The sequence below is a fragment of the Marmota flaviventris genome, chromosome 13 (genome assembly GCF_047511675.1).
Source record: "Marmota flaviventris isolate mMarFla1 chromosome 13, mMarFla1.hap1, whole genome shotgun sequence".
NCBI lineage: Eukaryota > Metazoa > Chordata > Mammalia > Rodentia > Sciuridae > Marmota > Marmota flaviventris.
Window position 1 is genome coordinate 40,750,918 of NC_092510.1, and position 21,903 is coordinate 40,772,820.

General features: G+C 33.1%; 1 protein-coding gene across 3 annotated transcripts in view; it reads left to right on the plus strand.

Moving 5' to 3' along the window:
* Jak2 (Janus kinase 2) overlaps positions 1 to 21,903 on the plus strand; it is a 132,703-nt gene that overhangs the window by 60,962 nt on the left and 49,838 nt on the right. For all 3 annotated transcript variants that reach the window (XM_071600612.1, XM_071600613.1, XM_027943074.2), the window contains exons 5-6: positions 9,212 to 9,329; positions 18,166 to 18,311. In XM_071600612.1, the coding sequence (XP_071456713.1) occupies positions 9,212 to 9,329; positions 18,166 to 18,311 (264 nt within the window). The remainder of the gene's footprint in view (positions 1 to 9,211; positions 9,330 to 18,165; positions 18,312 to 21,903) is intronic.

Below are 21,903 nucleotides of genomic sequence, written 5' to 3' on the forward strand. Positions count from 1 at the left end.
CAGATCCTAGGCCAATGTGGTGAAGAAACTGGGCCTATTTTTTTCTTCTATTAGGCACAGGGTCTCTGTTCTAGTATTTGATCTACTTTGTATTGATTTGATCTACTTTGAGTTGATTTTTGTGCAGGGTGAGAGGTAAAGGTTTAATTTCATTTTGCTGCATATGGATTTCCAGTTTTGCTAGTACCATTTGTTGAATAGGCTATCTTTTCTCAAGTGAATGTTTTTGGCCTTCTTGTCTAGTTTATATGGGTTTATCTCAGTGTCCTCTATTTTGTATCATTGGTCTACAAGTCTATTTTGGTGCCAATACCATGCCGTTTTTGTTCTATAGCTCTGTAGTATAGTTTAAGATCTGGTATTATGGCACCTCCTGTCTCACTTTTCTTGCTATACATTGCTTTAGCTATTCTGGGTCTCTTATCTTTCCAAATAAATTCCATGTTGCTTCTTCTATTTCTATGAAGACTGTCATTGCGATTTTGATAGGAATTGCATCAAATCTGTATAACACTTTTGGTAGTATGGCTATTTTGACAATATTAATTCTGCCTATCCAGGAGCATGGGAGATCTTTCCATCTTTTGAGATTTTCTTCAATTTTTTTTCTTTAGAGTTCTATAGTTTTCATTGTAGAGGCCTGTCACCTCTTTTGTTGGATTGATTCCCAGGAATTTTGTTTTTTTGAGGCTATTGTGAATGGAGAAGTTTTCCTAATTTCTCTTTCAGTGGATTCATTGCTGATGTATAGGGATACATTTGATTTATGGGTGTTGATTTTATATCCTGCCACTTTGCTGAATTCATTTGTTAGTTCAAGAAGTTTCCTGGTGGAATTTTGTGGATTTTCTAGATATAAAATCATGTCATAAGTAAATAGTGATAGTTTGAGTTCTTCTTTATCTATTTGTATCCCTTTAATTTCTTTCTTCTGTCTAATTGCTTTGGCTAGAGTTTCAAGGGTGATGATGCTAAATAGAAATGGTTAGAGAGGCTATTTCTTGTGTTGTTCCAGTTTTTAGAAGGAATGTCATCAGTTTTTTTCTATTTAGAATGATACTGGCCCTGGGTTTAGCATATAACTTTTACAATGTTGAGGTATATGTTCCTACTATCCCTAGTTTTTCTAGTGTTTTGAACATGAAGATGTGCTGTATTTTGTCAAATGCTTTTTCTGCATCTATTGAGATAATCATATGATTTTTGTTTTTAAGTATGTTAATATGTTGAATTAAGTTTATTGATTTCTGTATGTTGAACCAACCCTGCATCCCTGGGATGAATCCCACTTGATTCTGGAACACTATCTTTTTAATATGTGTTTGTTTGCGATTTGGCAGAATTTTTGCATCTATATTCATCAGGGATATTGGTCTGAAGTTTTCTTTCCTTGATGTGTCTTTGTCTGGTTTTGGTATCAAGGTGATATTAGCTTCATAGAATGAGTTTGGAAGGATTCCGTCCTTTTCTATTTCATGGAATTCTTTGAGGTGTATTGGTGTTAATTCTTCTTTGAAAGTCTTGTAGAACTTGGCTGAGAATCTATCTGGTCCTGAGCTTTTCTTGGTTGGTAGACTTTTGATGGTATTTTCTATTTTATTACTTGAAATTGATCTGTTTAAATCATGTATGACCTCCTCATTCAGTTTGGGTAAGATCATATGCCTCTAGAAATTTGTCAACGCCTTTGATATTTTCTATTTTATTGGAGTATAAATTTTCAAAATAGTTTCTAATTATCTTCAGTATTTCAGATGTGTCCATTGTGATATTTCCTTCTTCATCTTGTATTTCAGTAATTTGAGTTTTCTCTCTTGTTCTCTTCATTAGCATGGCCAGGGGTTTATCTATTTTATTTATTTTTTCAGAGAACCAACTTTTTGTTTTGTCAATTTTTTCAATTGTTTCTTTTGTTTAGATTTCATTAATTTCAGCTCTGATTTTAATTATTTTCTGTCTTCTGCTGATTTTGGCATTGATTTGTTCATTTTTTAGGGCTTTGAGATGTAGTGTTAGTCATTTATTTTTTGACTTTTTATTCTTTTAATGAATGAGGTCAATGCAATAAACTTGCCTCTTAATACTGACTTCATAGTGTCCTAGAGATTTTGATATGTTATATCAGTGTTCTCATTTACCTCTAAGAATTATTTTATTTCATCTTTGTTTTCTTCTACTCTTCATTCATCATTTAATTGTGTATTATTTAGTTTCCATTTGTTACAGTAGCTTCTATTTTTTATTTTATCATTGATTTCTAATTTCATTCCATTGTGGTCTGATAGAATGCAGGGTCTTATCTCTCTCTCTCTCTCTCTCTCTCTCTCTCTCTCTCTCTCTCTTTCTCTCTCTCTCTCTCTTTACTAAGAGTAGCTTTGTGGCATAAGATATGGTCTATTTTAGAGAAGGATCCATGTGCTACTGAGAAGAAAGTATATTTGCTCATTGATGGATGAAATATTCTATGTATGTCTGTTTTGTCTAAATTATTGATTGTATTATTTAGTTCTATAGTTTCCCTATTTAGTTTTTGTTTGGAAGATGTGCGCAGTAGTGAGAGAGGTGTACTGAAGTCACCCAGTATTATATTGTGGTCTATTTGACTCTTGAAATTGAGAAGGATTTGTTTGATGTACATAGATGCTCCATTGTTTGGGGCATAAATATTTATAATTGTTACATCTTGCTTATATATACTTCCCTTAAGAAGTATGAAATGTCCTTCTTTGTGTCTTCTGATTAACTTTGGTTCGAAGTCTACTTTATCTGAAATTAGAATGGAAACCCCTGCTTGTTTATGCAGTCCATATGAGTGATAAGTTTTTTCCCATCCTTTCACCAGCCTGTGGATGTCTTTGCCCTTGAGGTGAGTCTCTTGGAGACAGCATATTGTTGCGTCTTGCTTTTTAATCCTATCTGCCAGTCTATGTCTTTTTTGGATCTTCTAAATATAGAATCATGTTATTCTATATTTGGCTGTTGATTAGAGAAAAGTTGGAAAGAAAATCCAAGAAAATAGACAAGAGAGGAAGAATACGAATAAAGAGAAAAAAAATTAAAGACATAAGAATACAACAAAACTGCAAAACACCATTTATATATCATTGTCCTCTACATACTGATGCTTAAAAAATATTCTGTTCCAAATATAGTAAGAGACATTAGTAAATCAAAAAATAAAATAAAATAAAATAAATCTTGCTGGAAAGTTGAATTGTCTCTGTCAGTTTCTCAGTCCTCTCTTTGACGTCTCTCGGGATCACCAAACCCAGATCAGTCCTCGCAAAATCAGTCTCTATCCCACTGATTTGGCTTCAGGTACTTCAGGCTCAGCCACAGTGCAGTCCCAAGATCTCAGTGCTGCTCCTACTTGCAGAGAGACCACCAGGGATACACTCATGCAAAGAAGCAACCCCGAAATGCAGCAGGAAGATCCCAGGCTCCTTCAAACCTGCAGGGACTCCCACACTGGTCCCAGATGGAGTTCCCAGACAGAGGCTCTTGTGGTGATAAAACTGCTGGCACCCCGGCTCCAGGCCCTGACTGGTGTCCCAAAAATGGGTACAGCATGTGCAACCAAACCTGGAGTCTCCCCTGAAGCTGCAGTAGTAGTGGTTGTTGTTGGCAGTAGGCAAAGGGTCAGCAGTAGCCGTGGCTGCAGAGGCAGCTGCAACTGCAGCTGTGGGGCTAGCATCACCAGGCGATCTCTAGGGATCAGCAGCAATGTTGGCTTCAGTTGCATTCCAGGCAGTGATTTCTACTGTGGCTGTAGCACCCAGAAAGAAGACCTCCAGGTGATCTTAGGTTGGCAGCAGTGGAATCAGAGCCAGCATCAATTGTGATAGCGGTACAGGTGGCGGTTGATTGACAGGATAATTCTGGTTCAGCTGCAGCAACCAGGTAGATAGCGTCAGAATTCAGGTCCGAGGCCATGCTCAGAGAAAAGACCTTCGGGTACAGCAAGATTTATTTTTTGAAAAGATACATAAGGTTAATAAACCTTTAGCCAAAGTAAACAAAAGAAAAAGAGAAAACACTAAAAAAAAAAACTGACATAAAAAGGAAGAATCACCATAGACACTAGTGAAATCCAGAAGGTCATCAGAAACTGTTTTGAAAATTTATACTCCAATAAGCTAGAAAACCTTGAAGATATTGATAAATTCCTAGAGACCTATGACCTATGCAAATTGAACTTTAAGGATATAGTAAACTTAAACAGATCAATATTGAATAATGAAATTGAAGCAGCTATCAAAAACCTTTCAACAAAGAAAAGCCCAGGACTTGATGGATTCTCAACTGAGTTCTATCAGACCTTTAAAGAACTAATACTGATTCTTCTCAAATTATTTCATGAATTAGAAAAGTAGGGAACACTGCCGAACTCAATCTGTGAAGCCAGTATCATGCTGATACCAAAAGTAGAGACATATCAAGGAAGGAAAACTTCAGGCCAATATTCTTGATGAACATAAATGCAAAAATTTGTAATAACATATAGGCAAACCTTATATAAAAATACATTAAAAAGATAGTGCACCATGATCAAATGCAAGGTTGGCTTAACGTGGAAATCAGTAAATGTAATGTATGTAAATATGTAAATAGAGTCAAGGTCAAGAATCACATAATTATCTTAATAGATGGAGAAAAAGCATATGACAAAGCACAGCATCCATTCACATTTAAAAACACTTGAAAAACTAGGGATAGAAGGAACTTAAAGGCTGTGTATGACAAACCTAAGGCTAACTTTATACTGAATGGAGAAAAACTAAAGCATTTCCTCTACAAATAGAAACAAGAGAAGGACACCCACTTTCACTATTCTTATTCAACATTACCTTAAAACTCTAGTCAGAGCAATTGAAAAGGAAATTAAAGGGATACAAATAAGAAAAGAAGAGCTCAAGAGCTTATCTCTTTGCTGATGACATGATTCTATATTTAGAAGATCAAAAAAAAACACAACAACTCCACCAGAAGACTTCTAGAGCTCATAAATAAATTCAGCAAAGTAGCAGGATATAAAGTCAACACCCATAAATCATTACTTTTCCTATACTCCAATGATGAATCTGCTGAAATGGAAATTAGGAAAACTATCCTATTAACAATAGCATCAAAAAATAAAATAAAATACTTGGGAATCAAACTAGCAAGAGGTGAAAGACTTTAAAATGAAAACTACAGAACACTAAATAAAGAAATTCAAGACACATTAGAAGATAGAAAGACCTACCATGTGTTTTTGGATAGACAGAATTAATACTGTCAAAATTGCCATACTACCAAAAGTGCTATATAGATTCAATGCAATCCCCATCAAAATTCTAATGACATTCTTCTCAGAACTAGAAAAAGCATTTAGGAAATTCATTTGGAAAAATAAGAGACCCAGAATAGCTAAAGTAATCCTTAATGAGAAAAGTGAAGCAATATCAGACCTCAAATTATACTACAGATCTATTGTAACAGAACCAGCATGATAATAGAACAGGCACAAAACCCAGTGGAATAGAATAGAAAGCACAGAGATTAAAAATCACATAAATACAGTTATCTGATATTAGATGAAGGTGCCAAAAACATACAGTGGAAAAAAGACAGGTTTTTTAACAAATGGTGCTGGAAAAACTAGAAATCCATATGTAATGGAATGAAATTTAACCCGTCTCTTACTGTGTACCAAAGCTGACTGAAAGACCTAGGAATTAGACCAGAGATCCTGCAATTGCTAGAAGAAAATGGAGGTCCAACTCTCCAACATGTCAGCACAGGAACCAACTTCCTTAACAAGACTCATAGAACACAAGAAATAAAAAAAAAAATCAATACATGGCGTGGCACCAAATTAAAAAGCTTCTTAACAGCAAAGGAAATAATTAAGAGTATAAAGAGAGAGCCTATGGAATGGGCGGAGATCTTTGCCACCTCTTTCTCAGATAAGATATTAATATCCAAAGAACTCAAAAAACTTCAAGCTAAAAAAAAAAGAAAAAACCCAATCAATAAATGGGCAAAAAACTAAACAGACACTTTTCAAAAGAAGAAATACAAATGTTCAACAAATATATGAAAAACTATTTAGCATCTCTAGCAATTAGGGAAATTCAAATCAAAACTACATTGAGATTTCATCTCATTCTAATCAGAATGGCAATTATCAGGAAACAAATAACAAAAATGTTATGATGTAGGGGAAAAGGTACACTCATACGTTGTTGGTGGGACTGCAAATTAATCTGGAAGACATTATGGAGATTCCTCAAAAAACTAGGAATGGAACCATCATATGACCCAACTGTTCCTTCCTTGGAATATATTAAAAATATTTTAAATCAGCATAGTAAAGTGATGCAGCCACATCCATGTTTATATTAGCTCAACTCATGATAGCCAAGCTATGGAATCAACAGATGAATGGATGAAGAAAATATGGTATACATACAAAGTGAAGTAGTACTCAACCATAAAAGAGAATGAAATTAGGTATTTTCTGGTAAATGAATGGAATTGGCGACTGAAATAAGAGTGTGAACTCGAGAGTGAAATAAGGCAATTCAAAAAAAAAAAAATCAAATGATGAATGTTTTCTCTGATATGGAAGCTAATCCATAATATAAGAGGGGGAAATAAAAAAAGGAAAGGAAAAAAGAAGGGGATGAGGAAATTTCATCAAAACAGGAAAAATTAGTGGAATAGAGGAGGAAGAAGGAATGGGAAAAGAGTAGACCAGTGAATGAATCTGACTAAACTTTTGTATGTGCATGCATGGGTGTGGCATAGTGGGTCCTGGCATTATGGGTGCTTACAGGACACTAATTAAACAAAACAAAACAAACAAAACAAAATGGATCGAAGGGGAGCAGGCACCGGTGTGGGGGGGGGGAAGTGCTGGTGTTGAATTGGAGTGGGTTGAGTTCTATACCTTTGTGATAATGTCAGAGTGTATCCTGGTATTGTATTTAACTAGAAAGAATAAATTATAAAAAAGAAAATAAAAGAACTTACAGTTCCATGTTTATTGTAGCACTGTGCTTAAAATCCAAGGTATGGAATCAGTGTAGGTGCCCATCAACAGATGAATGGGTAGAGAAAATACAGTCAAACCTGGTGTGATAGTGCACACTTGTAATTGCAGCTGCTTACAAGGCTGAGGCAGCAAGATTGCAATATTGCAATCACAGTTAAAAGATACCTATTGTTATATGACAAAAAGTGAGAAACAAGTAATAAAAAAGATTTACTAGGTATACAGTGAACAAAAGACACATAATAATTATACTATAATATCAGACAAAATAGACCTTCAGACAAAAATTATTGCTAGAAATAAAAGGAACCATTTTATAAAGATATGGGCCAATTCATTAGGAAGACATAACAATTACAGACAAAAATGAATTGTAACAGTAGTGACCCAAAATATATGAATCAAAAACAAATAGAATGAGGAAAAAATGGATAATTGAACAATATTTGGAGACTTCAGTATCCCACTTTCAGTAACAGAGGGGACAATTATATTGAATATAACCAGGAAATAGAAAACTTGAACAACACTATAAAACAGATAGATACACAGACTTATGTAGAACATTCCATTCAACAACACATGATATACCTTATTTTAAAGTCCACATTGACCATTCTCCAGTATATGTTAAACTGTAAAACAAGTCTCAATAAAAACAAGAAAGATGAAATCATACTATGTATGTTCTCTTACCACAGTGGAATTACATTAAAAATTAGTAACAGAAGGAAAACTGGAAAATTTGCAAACATATGGTTATTACCAACACACTTCTAAATAGCCAAAGAGTCAAAGGAGGGAAAAACAGAAAATACTTTGATGTGACTGAAAATGAAAACCCAAATTGTCAGATTTGCCCTATGCAACTAAAGCAGTGTTTAGAAGGGGGATTTTTATTTATAAGCACCTATGTTAAAAATGAAAACATTCCAGATCTGTAACTTTCCCATTAAGAAGCTGGGCATGGTGGCACATGCCTGTAATCCCAGTGGCTCCAGAAGCAGAGGCAGGAGGATTAGTAACTTAGATTCCACATGACTTAAAGAGACCCTTTCTCTAAATAAAATATTTAAAAAGGAGTGGGTTAGACATATAACTCAGTGGTTAAGTGCTCTTGGGTTCAATCCCTGGTATTAAAAAAAATGAAACAAAAGAGAAAAGAAAATGTAGAAAGAGAACAATAAATTAAAGCAAGTAGAAGGAAGGAAATAATAAAGGTCAGAGTAGAAATACATGAAATTTAGAAACACAATAGAGAGAGAAAGTTCTTTGAAAATGAGAGAAGAAAAGTTATTAAAATTGGGAATGGGAAAGGGAACATCATTATGACTATAGAAATAAAAAGGATTATCAGAAACAATTTTCTGCTAACAAATTCGGCAACCAAGACGAAATGCACAAATGCCTAGAAAGATTCAAATCATAGTAACTAACAAAAGAAGTAATAGAAAGTCGAAGTAGATCTATAACTAGTAAAGAGAATGAACTCATAACTCAAGAAAACTCCCCATGAAGAAAAGTTCAGGCCCAAATGGTTTAACTGGTTAATTCTATCAAACATTTAAAGAATTATTACCAGTTATTCACAAGAAGTAGAAAATGTGTGAATACCTTCCAGCTGTATTCTATGGTAACTAATTCAAAGATACCTAGAAGAAAAGAAAGATACAGATCAGTATACTTTATATAGTTATAAAAATCTTCAGCAAAATACATTATAGTGATGTTGATACAACACTGTGGATATTTTACAGAACATTAAATTGAATACTATCAACCGAATCAATAGAGAGTACTTGTTTATTATTTGAAGGATAGTTTTAATTTCCATTTCTCTAAAAGAAGAAGTAATTATTTTTTCACCCCAATTTAACATTTTGATTCCTTTACTGATGTTAATGAATTAAGCATTTTTAACGTTTTATTTCTACAATTCTGTTACCTATGATTATTTCTATATTCTACATTCTATATTGCATCAAAGTAAGCAATATATTGATTTTACCCTTGTGTTTCTTGTATTTTCTATCTACATTATTATCAAGGTCTTATCCATAGGTTTTCTGATAAGAAAAGACACCTTTAATTATGCTGAAAGTGGTTATTTATGTAAAATGTTTATATTTTGATCTCTTTAGAGGCTAATGGACTGTTTTAACTGTCTTTTAGATTTTACTTTCCTCACTGGTATTGCAGTGGCAGCAACAGAACTTATCGGCATGGGATATCTCGAGGTGCGGAAGCTCCTCTTCTTGATGACTTTGTCATGTCTTATCTTTTTGCTCAGGTATGATTATATTATTTGTATGTGCAGTAAGTGATAAATATCTTTTCATGTAGTATATCTCTTAATCAGGGGAAACTTCATCTGGGAAAACTGAGTTCTGTGTTGCACGGCGGGTGTAGAGATAGTCTTTTTAACAATAAGTTTTAATCTCATGATTTATGAATAATAGAATTTATTTTAAATGGATTTGTTGAATTGATCTTTTTAAATTTTCTTTTATTTTAGGGCTTTAGATCATTTTAAGGATTTCACAAAGTGTACACTGAGTTTTACACTATGAGTCACATGGACCTATGTGGCTGAAATACTAGACAGTACAATTTCTTGAGTGTTTTCTTTTTCTGGTTAATTTTGGACTTAAACTGTGGGTATTGAAAAGTAAAGAAAGCAATACAAAAAATGATCTATGATAGCTTGAATAGGTCCTCATAGGAAGGTTACTGGATATTGATATTTTAAGTCCTCATAGGAATGTTACTGGATATTGATATTCTAAGAGCTGTGCTTTAGCCATTTGTTCATTAATACTGTTATACTAAATTTTGTATTGTGTTTGAATGTTTCATAATATTTTCTTCTCTTTCATCTTAATTGAAATATTTTATTATTAAATAACTTTTGTTTTCATGTGTTGTTGGAGTCAAATGAATAGAAACTAAAGAAAGAAAAGAAAAGACAGTTAGTGCTCTTGGGTAAAGATATTCATAAGGTATTATTAAATTAAGGAGTTCTAAATAAAATTTGCCAATGTCATAGGAAATAACCCTATAGATCCTCATGCCTCACATTTCCAAAAAGCCCAGTAAGGCTTGTTAAGTTTATGAGCAATGAATCAGAAAATATTTACCTTATTGGGGTTTGAAGTCAACCAATTTTGTTTTTGTTTTTGGTTACCAGGGATTGAACTCAGGGACACTTGACCACTGAGTCACAGCCATAGCCCTTTTTGTATTTTTATTTAGAGACAGGGTAAATAAACCAATTTGTTTTTATTATGTAAAAATACATAAAAATTGACCATTTTAACCATTATTAAGTATATAGTTCATTCACATTAATTAAGTATATTCACATTATTTTACAAAAATCACCAACCCTCCATCTCTAGAACACTTTTCATCTTTCCAAACTAAAGCTTCATACCCATTAAAAAGTAATTCTCCATTTCTTCCTTCCCTGGGCCTTGTCAATCACCATTCTACTTTCTATCTGTACATATTTGCCTGTCTTAAATACCTCATACAAATGGAATTATAACATCTTTTGTCTTTTTTTGTGGCTGGCTTATTTACTTAGCATAATGTCTTAAAGGTTCATCCATGTTTGGTCAGCAACCAGCTAATTTTGGAGCTGGGGCAAGACTTGAGTGATAAAATGCTCAGAAAAAGCAATGTAGCTAGTGTGAGAATTTCCTTCCTTTTTAAAGCTGAATAATATTATTCCATTGTATGTCTTATACTATATTTTATGTATTCATTCATTATATATTTGAGTCCCTGCTTTCAATTTTTTTGGACATATATCCACAATTTGAATTCCTGGATCATATAGTAATTCTGTTTGCAATTTTTTGGAGAGCTACTATACTGTTTTTCAATGTGGCTGCACCATTTTTCATTCCTACATGTAGTGTACAAGTGTTGCAATTTTTCTACATATTTGACAATACTTTGTTTTTCTGATAATAGCTGTCCTGATGGATATGAAATGGTTTATCATTAAGGTTCTTATTTGCATTTCTCTCGTGGCTAGTGATGTTTTAAGTATCTTTTCATATGTGTGTTCATCATTTTTGTATCCTTTTTTGGAGTAATGTCTATTTAAGTCCTTTGCCCATTTTTCATTCATGTTGTTTGTTTTTCTTGTTGAATTGTAGGAGTTCTTTCTGTATTCTGAACATTAATCCCTTATCAGGTGTATGTTTTTACATATATTTTCCTATTACATATGTTGCCTTTTCACTCTGTTGCTTGTGTTTTTGATGGACAAAACTTTTTATGTTTTGATGTATTCCAATTTTTTATTTTTTGTTTTGTTGCTTATGCTTTTGGTGTCATACCCAAGAAATCATTGCCAAATCCAGTGCATGAGCCTTTCCTCCATGTTTTCTTCTAAGAGTTTTATATTTTAGCTCTTCCATTTAAGCCTTCAATCAATTTTGAGTTAATTTTTGTTTATGCTGTTAGGGAAAGGTCCGGATGCATTCATGTGCACACAGACATTTCTCCAAAAAAATATACATATGGCCAACAAACATATGAAAAGATCCATAACAGCAGTAACCACTAGGGAAATGAAAATTCAAATCACAGTGAGATACCATTGCACACATATCAGGACAGTTATTATAAAAAAGCTAAGTATTGCTAAGGATGTGGAGAAATTGGAACACTTGTACACTGCTTATAGAAATGATAAATGGTGCAACCTCTTTGGAAAATAACATAGTAGCTCCTCAAAAAAAAATTACAAACAGAACTGAAATCCAGGACTTAAGAAATATTTGTATACAAATATTGTATACAATATTTGCCCTCACTGATTTTTTTACATATTTACTGTCTTTTGATCATGAGTTCAATAGAATTTCTGATAAGCAGAACTTATTATCTGCTAGTTTTGTATGCCATATAGAACAAAAAACATGCTATTAGAAATAATCTATCTAGTTATTGATCATCCTATTTAAACAATATAACTTGCCCATTTTCAAAAGTGTGAGGAAATAAGTGTTTAAAATTGAGCGGAGAGAAATTTAACTTATTCCTTAAATAAGTAAGTTTTGTATTACTAACATTTAGACCTTTGGTTCAGTTAATAATGATTTTTTTTTTGGTTTGTACTTTTTAAAAAGTGTAGTTTATTTTTGTTTAGTGAAATATCATTTATATTTTATTAATAGAAAGTCAAATACCACTTTAAAATGTGTATTTATTATTTTTAATCAAATTATTTATCTTCTAAGTTCTTAAAAAATTTCTATAAAACTTTAAAATTTTTTTATTCTTTTTACTTTTATATGACAGTGGAATATATTTTGAAATATCATACATACATGGAGTATAACTTCCCATTTTTGTGGTTGTACATGATGTGGAGTTATATTGGTTGTGTATTAATATATGAACATAGGAAAGTTATGTCCAATTCATTCTAATGTCTTTCCCATTTCCATTTCCCCTCCCTTTCCCCCATTCCCCCCCCCCCCCCCCCCCCCCCGTCCAATCCAGTGAACCTCCCTCCATTCCTCTCCCCTCTCAATCTCCACCTATTGTTGAGTGAGCTTCTGCATATCAAGGAGAACATTTAGCCTTTCTTTTTTGGAGATTGGCTTATTTCACTTAACATAACAGTCTCCAGTTCCATCCATTGATGGCAAATGCCATATTTTTTCTTTTTTATGGCTGAGTAATATTCCATTGTTTATATATACCACATTTTGTTTATCCATTCATTTGTTGAAGGACATATAGTTTAGTTCTTTAGCTTAGCTGTTGTGAATTGAGCTACTATAAACAGTGATGGGCTGTGTTACTTTAGTATGCTGATTTTAAGTACTTTGGGTATAAGCCAAGGAGTGGGTTAGCTGGGTCAAATGGTGGTTCCATTCCAAGTTTTCTAAGGAATTTCCATACTGCTTTCCAGAGTGGTTGCACAAATTTGCAGTCCCAACAGGAATGTATTAGTGTACCCATTTCCCTACATCCTTGTCAACATTTATTTGTACCTGTATTTTTTTTAAGGTTCCATCCAGCCTTTATTTATTTATTTATTTTTACATTTTGTAAGTTTTATTTTATTTTGTTATTTTTAGATAAACATGACAGTAGGGTGTATTTTGACATATGATACATACATGGGATGCAACCCATTACAGTTTTGATTTCATTCTTGTGGTTGAACATGATGTGAAATTATACTGTTCGTGTATTTATGAGCATAGGAAAATTATGTCTGATTCATTCTAGTGTCTTTACTATTCCCATCTCCTCTCCCTTCCTTTCATTCTCCTTTATCTAATCCAATGAATTTCTAAACTTCCACTCCTTACCCTCACTTATTATGGGTTAGTATCCACATATCAGAGAGAACATTTGACCTTTGGTTTTCTGAGACTTGCTTATTTCACTTAGCATGATATTCTCCAGTTCCATCCACTTACTGGAAAATGCCATAATTTTGTTCTTCTTTATGATTAATATTCCATTGTGTATACATATATCACATTTTCTTTATCCATTCATCTGTTGAATTGAGCTGCTATGAACATTGATGTAGCTGTATCACTGTAGTCTGCTAATTTTAAGTTCTTTGGCTATAAGCCAAGGAGTGGGATAACTGGGTTAAATGGTGGTTCCATTCCAAGTTTTCTGAGGAATCTCCATACTGCTTTTCAGAGTGGTTGCACTATTTTGCTGTCCCACCACTAATGTATGAGTGAACCCTTTCCCCCACATCTTTGCCAACAGTCATTATTACTTGTATTCTTAGTAATTGCCATTCTGACTAGTGTGAGATGGAATCTCAGCATAGTTTTAATTTGCATTTCTCTAATTGCTAGAGATGTGGAACATTTTTTTCTTCTTCTGTAAAGTGTTCAGTTCCTTTGCCTATTTATTGACTGGGTTGTTATTATTTTTTGTATGTGTTAAGTTTTTTGAGTTCTTCACATATCCTAGAGATTAATACTCTGTCTGAGGTGCAGGTGGCAAAGATTTTCCCCCATTCTGTAGGCTTTCTGTTCATAGTCTTGATTGTTTCCTTTGCTGTGAAGAAGCTTTTTAGTGGGGTTGCTATTCCATTTATTGATGCTTGATTTTACTAATCATGCTTTAGTAATCTGGTTGAGGAAGTAGGTTCCTAAGCCAACATGATGGAGGTTTGGGACTACTTTTTGTTCTAGTAGGTGTAGGGTCTCTGATCTAATGCCTATGTTCTGGATCCACTTCAGTTGAGTTTTGTGTAGGGTAATAGGATTTCATTTTTCTTCATATGGATTTCTAGTTTTCCTAGCACCATTTGTTGAAGAAGCTATCTTTTCTCCAATGTATGTTTATGGTGCCTTTGTCTAGTCTGAGATTATTGTATTTATGTGGGTTTGTCTCTGTGTCTTCTGTTCTGTACCATTGATCTTCATGTGTGTTTGGTGCCGATACCACGCCATGTTTGTTATGATAACACTGTAGTATGTTTTAAGATTTGATATTGTAATGCCTCTTGCTTTACTTTTCTTGCTAAGAATTACTTTCTGGGCCTCTTATTTTTCCAAATGAATTTTATGCCTTTTCTATTTCTATGAAGAAAATCATCAGAATCTTAATAGGAATTGAATTAAATCTATATAGCATTTTTGGTAGTATGGCCATTTTGACAATATCGATTCTGCCTATCCAAAAACATGGGTGATCTTTCAGTCTTCTAAAATTTCTTTCTTTAGAGTTCTGTAGTTTTCATTGAAGAGGTCCTTCACCTCTTTTTGTAAATTGATTCCCAAATATTTTATTGTTTTAAAGTTTTTGTGAATGGGATTATTTTCCTAATTTCTCTTTCAGTTGATTCATCACTGATATATAGGAATGCAATTGATTTATGGGTATTAATTTTATATCCTGCAACTTTGCTTAATTCATTTATGATTTCTGAAAGTTTTTGGGGTCATCTAAATATAGAATCATGTCATCAGCAAATAGGGATAGTTTGAGTTATTCTTTTCCTATTTGTATCCCTTTAATTTCTTCTAATTGCTCTGGCTAGAGTTTCTAGATCTATGTTGAATAGAAGTGGTGAAAGAGGGCATCCCTGTCTTGTTCCAGGTTTTAGAGGGAATGGTTTCAGTTTTTCTCCATTTAGAATGATGTTGGCCTTGGATTTAGCATATATAGACTTTACAGTGTTGAGGTGTGTTCATATTTCCCCTAGTTTTTCTAGTATTTTAAAGGTGAGTGGATGCTGTATTTTGTCAAATGCTTTTTTCTGCATCTATTGAGATGATCATATGATTCCTGTTGTAAGTGTATTGATGTGATGCATTTATTGATTTTCATATGTTTAACCAACCTTACATCCCTGGGTTGAACCCCACTTGATCATGGTGCACTATCTTTTTTTTAAATTTATATATGACAGTAGAATGCATATCTTTTAAACATGGTTTTGTATGTGATTTGCAAGTATTTTGTTAAGAATTTTTGCATCTATGTTCATCAAGGATATTGGTCTGAAATTTCCTTTTTTTGGTTTTGGTATCTGAGTGATACTAGCTTAATAGAATGAGTTTGGAGGGTTTCCTTCTTTTTCTATTTCATGGAATAATTTGAGGAGAATTGGTGTTAGTTCTTCTTTGAATGTCTTGTAGAAGTTGGATGAGAATCTGTCTGGTCCTGGGCTTTTCTTTGTTGTTAGGCTTTTGATTGCATCTTCAATTTCATTTCTTGAGATCTATCTGTTTAAATTTCCTGTGTCCTCCTGATTCTATTTAGGTAGGTCATATGTCTCAAAAAAATTGTTGATGTCTTCAAGAATTTCTATTTTATTTGAGTATAAATTTTCAAAATAATTTGAGTATCATCTGTCTTTCAGTAGTGTCCATTGTGATATTTCATTTTTCATTACAAATTTTAGGCTTTTGAGTTTTCTCTCTCTTCCTCTTTGTTAGCTTGGCAAAGGATTTGTTAATTTTATTAACTTTTTCAAAGAACCAACTTTTTGTTTTGTTGATTTTTTTTGTTTCAGTTTCATTGATGTCAGCTCTGATTTTATTTATTTCCTGTTTCCTACTGCTTTTGGTGTTGGTTTGTTGTTCTTTTTCTAGAGCTTTGTGATGTGATATTATGTTATTTATTTGTGTTTTTCTATTCTTTTAATGAATGGGCTTAATGTAATGAACTTTCCTCTTAGCACTGCTTTCATAGTGTCCCAGAGATTTTGATATATTGTATTGCAATTCTCATTTACCTCTTAAGTATTTTTTTAAATTTCATCCCTGATTTCTTCTGCTATCCATTTGTCATTCAATAGCATATTATTGAGTCTCCATTTGTTAGAGTAGCTTGTATTTTTATTCTATTGTTTATTTCTAATTTCATTTCATTATGATCTGATAGAATTCATGGTATTATCTTTACTTTTTTGTATTTGCTAAGAGTTGCTTTGTGGCCTAAGCTGTGGTCAGTTTTAGAGAAGGATCTGTGTGCTGCTGAAAAGAAAGTGTATTCATTTGTTGATGAATGAAAGATTCTATATATGTCTGTTAAGTCTAAATTATTAATTATATTTTTTAGTTCTATAGCCTCTTTATTTAGTTTTTGTTTGGAGGATCTATCTAGTGGTGAGATAATTTTAATGTCTTCTGTTTTCTATATCATATACTTATTATCTTCTATCTGAGCCATACAGCAGCCTCTTAGAACTTCTCTGAGCACATTTAATTTTCTTTAAGCACATTTGTGACTGCTACTGCTCTAGCACTGAAAGAGATATGGTGAAACTGATGCTTTAAAAACCAGATCTTTATTGTTTATAGAGTCAATTCATTCAAGATTACCTATATTCTGCCCCCAACCAAACTGGTTTGAATCTCTGTACATGTCTTTTGCTTTGTTTTTGTCATTCTTTCTATTTTCTTACTGATTTTTTACTCATCAAAAATTTCTTCATCATTTAAGTTTACATAACATTTTAAATCAACCATGAAACCATTCCTCTTTACCCTAAGTGGATACAATTTCACCTTTCTCATATATCCTCAATCAGCAATTTTGTGGCACTTCTTAAGTATCTGGCATTAAAATTATTTGTTTTCATGTTTAGCTTCTAAACTACATTTTAGTCCTTTTGATGGCTAAGCCTGTATTATGTGTTTCTTTGTATGAAATACAATCTCTATTATAATGCTTTTAACTTAAGTGGAATTCAGGACATAATTGGTTACTATTTTAATTTAGGTAATTTTTATGTAGGAGATACAGTTTGAAAACACATGCAGTGAAATAGTTTGACAGCATGTGTGTTCTATAGCTGCAAACCCAATTTAAATTGGTCTTCATTTGCAAATTATTTTTTTACTAAAATTTTATGGCAAAATTAAAATCAAGGAAGGAGTTGACCTATGCCTTTTTATCACTGAAAATTGATTTCAATATATGATCATTACAGGAAAAAAATCATGTTTGCATTTCTTTTGTTAAATAAAACTGTATGGTCATCAATTTATTAGTATGGATCCATTTCAACAAAGCTAGGAAGAATTCTAGTGCTTTCTGATCTACAAGATAATTCAGTACTCTCATGGAAATGAATTAGGCTGGGCACGTTGGTACATGCCTGTAATCCCATCAGCTCAGGAGGCTAAGGCAGGAGAATCATGAGTTCAAAGCCAGCTTTAGCAAAAGCAAAGTGCTAAGCAACTCAGTGAGACCCTGTCTCTCAATAAAATACAAAGTAGGGCTGGGGATGTATAGTGTCCCTGAGTTCAATCCCTGGTATAAAAAAAAAAGAATTAGGAAAATGAGACATTTCCTATGGTGAGCATTTTTCTTGCATAGCCTTAAAATAAATACTTATATTCTAATGAAGACAACAGTAAGCTTTCATTGTCCAAATATCTTTGAAATAGGACCATTTTGGACAAATTATTTCATGATTACTACAGAATTCTAACATGGCTCTGAGAAGATAGGATTATATTAATATATGGGCTATAGTTTGTTTCTAATGCTGTTTTTTGACTTATGCCTTTTAAATACATATTTTCTGGAAATTATGTTATTGGTTAAAATATGATAGCAGATTAAAATTTATGCTGAGATATTTCCTTAGATATTTTTGTTTCTTTTAGTGGCGGCATGATTTTGTGCATGGATGGATAAAAGTGCCTGTGACTCATGAAACACAGGAAGAATGTCTTGGGATGGCAGTGTTAGATATGATGAGAATAGCCAAAGAAAATGATCAAACTCCACTGGCCATTTATAACTCTATCAGGTAATTTCCTGCTGCATATGCATATGCATAAATGTGAACAATTAGAGATTTTATAGAATTTACTAGTGTTTTTTGTGTTTGTCCCCACCTTTTGATTTTATAATAAAAAATCACATGGGTAACTATTTTTCTTGTGTATGACACATATTTTGTAAGATGAAATTATTGAAAAAGTTGTAGTGCTACAGAAAGTATCATAGATGATCAGTATCAATTTATTGTTTGATTCATTTATTCTGAAAAGGGTAGGTAAGATGAGATGAATGGAAAGAACATCTGCAGGAATAATTTTTGGTAGTAGATCCTCAGATTTTTTGTATAAATTATCTGAATCAGTATTTCTCAAATTGTGGTCTGTATTTTACTTGCATTAGAATCACCTGAGGGGCTTGTTAAAATTGAAGATTCTTCCCTAAGCAATAGAAAGACCCTGTTTCTAAATAACATATTTTAAGAAAAGAGCTGGGAGAGTGGCTCAATAGTTAAGCACTCTGTGCCCCCCTCCCCCCAAAAAATAGAAAAAGAGAAGATTCTAAGATGAAGCCCACAAATATGAAATTTTACAAGTACTTCAGGGATTCTGTTTATACAAGTTATCCAAACTCAGCATTCCCCAAATTATTATTCTGCATATAAACTGAAAAGTTTTCTCTCAGCAAGAGAAACAATAAGAGAGGTAAATAGGGAGCCTACATCCTGGGAACAAATTTTTACTCCTCACACTTCAGATAGAGCCCTAATATCCAGAGTATACAAAGAACTCAAAAAATTAAACAATAAGAAAACAAATAACCCAATCAACAAATGGGCCAAAGACCTGAACAGACACTTCTCAGAGGAGGACATACAATCAATCAACAAATACATGAAAAAATGCTCACCATCTCTAGCAATCAGAGAAATGCAAATCAAAACCACCCTAAGATACCATCTCACTCCAGTAAGATTGGCAGCCATTATGAAGTCAAACAACAACAAGGGCTGGCGAGGATGTGGGGAAAAGGGTACTCTTGTACATTGCTGGTGGGACTGCAAACTGGTGTGGCCAATTTGGAAAGCAGTATGGAGATTCCTGGGAAAGCTGGGAATGGAACCACCATTTGACCCAGCTATTGCCCTTCTCGGACTATTCCCTGAAGACCTTAAAAGAGTGTACTACAGGGATACTGCTACATGGATTTTGACAATCATGACAATTTTAAATTACAGTTCTTTGAAACACTACTTCTACTGTATAGGTTTAATGTCTACAAAATTTCCACTTTTTAAAGAAGTTTTATATAACTGGGCATGGTTGTGCATGCCTATAATCCCCGTAACTTGGGAAGCTGAGGCAGGAGGATGGCAAGTTTGAGGCCAGCCTGGAGAACTTCATGAGACCCTGTCTGAAAATCAAAAATAAAAAGAGGTGGAAGTTGGGGCTGTAGTTCAGTGATAGAGCACCCCTGGGTTCAATCTCTAGTATACCCCCCCCCCACCTGAGAACTTCTATGTAAGAATACTTTGATTTTCCTTAAGTTTTGAAGACGAAATATTTTACAAGTTACATACTTATGAGATTAAAAGTCAATGTGGTTGACTTCCTTTTTTTTTTTTTGACATTGTTTTGTCACTAAGTTTCTCAAAGTAGTTCAGTACCCAATTTTTAGATCAGTTTCTATGTTTCTCTCTTTGGTTTTAAGTGTTTTTATTTTGCTTGCAGATGTCTGTTAGGTCTTAACTCAAATGGAATAGGCCGTAGGTATGATTTCGTGAACTCATTCAGGAATCTAGAAGACTAGATTCAAAGGAACACCAAAAACATTTCTATTTTCCACTAATTCCTTGGTCTTTATTAAGATGCAGACAGATATGTCTTATAAGTTAGTGTATTCATCCATCCATTTATTCATTCATTCATTCAAACAGCTGTTTATTAAATACTTGGTATATGCCAGGTTACAGTAGAACAGAATTAGAGGAAAAGTATCTTAAAAGTTGTTGATGAAAATTGAAAGAAACAGAGTTTAAGAATAGAAGCTTTGAGCCACTAAAGGCGAATGTTGTAAATATGAAGCCATCTTTAGGCTTCTACTGTGGTGGGATAATTCTGCATTTGAGACTAGATCATATCCAAAGTTAAATAGAATCTTTCCATATAGGTTGAAACATATATCATCTATTATTCTTGTTTATTAATTGTATTTCTCTGATTCTCTTAACCCATACTCTGAACCAGTATATAAACTTATCTGCAAAATTCTGCATCGTTATTTTTGATTTACTTTTTAAATTGCATGAATATTACACATTCCTTATAAAATTTGATGATACTTTAAAACAACTTATTGAAATTCACATATCATGAAGTTCACCTATTTAAAGTAAACAATTAAATTTTTTTGTTGTGTTCACAGCATTGTAAAAGATAATAACAATGTGATTTTAGAACATTTTTATCCTTCCTAAAAGAAATCCCATATTCATTAGCATTCAGCCCTCATCCTCTTTCCCCCCAGTCTCTGGCAATCACTTATCTAATTCTTGTCTCAATGGATTGCCTATTCTGGACATTTCATATAATTGGAATCAGACAATATGTGGTATCATTTTCTGTCTGGCTTCTTTTACTTAGCATAATGTTTTTAAGGTTCTTCCATGTTGTAGCATATATCAATATTTCATTCCTTTTTAGTTTTATTATTCCATTGTATGAACATACCACATTTTGCTTACCTGTTCATCACTTGATGAAAATTTGGCTTGTTTCTGCTTCTTGGCTGCTGTGAATAATGATGGTATGAAGGGTTGTATATGAGTTATTTTGTGGATTTATATATCTATTTCTCCAGTGTATATGCTTAGGAGTAGAATTCCTATTTCATTCAATAACTCAGTTTAACTTTTTGACAAACTACCAAACTTTTCCCAAGCAGCTATACCATATTAGATTCACTGGCAGTACATGAGAATTCCAACTTTTTCCGCACTCCTCTGTCTTTATTTTACCCACCTTACCAAGTAAAAGTGTTATCCCATTCTGGTTTTGATTTTCATTTCCTTAATGACTACTGATGGTTAGCATCTTGTCATGTACTTATTGGCCATATGTATGTCTCCTTTGGAAAAATGTCTCTTGAAATATTCTGCTTATTTTAAAATTGAATTGTCTTTTTATTATTGAGGTGTAAGTGTCCTTTTTATATTCTGGATATGTCTCCAAATACAAGTTATCATATAATATTTGCAAATAATTTCTCCCATTCTGTGTATTTTTTTTTACTTTCTTGAAGTTATAATTTGCAGAATAAAAGTTTTAAATTTGAAATACCCCCACTTAACCTATTTTTCTTTTATCTACTGTGCCATGGCATTTTAAGAGTGGATAAATAATTTATTCCTGCCCTGTGGCAAAACATGCCTGCTGTTCTTAATAGTTTAAAACATATTTAATTCACTGATGTTTTCTGAATTCTTATTTGATGGTAATTTCTGAAAAATAAACAAGGAACTCTAATTGCTGTTAAGTTACTTAGAATTGATGGGAGAACAGATGAGAAATTAGGCCTTGCAGAATGAAATAAGGTGCTTGTTTCTGGAAATATCCAGTAGG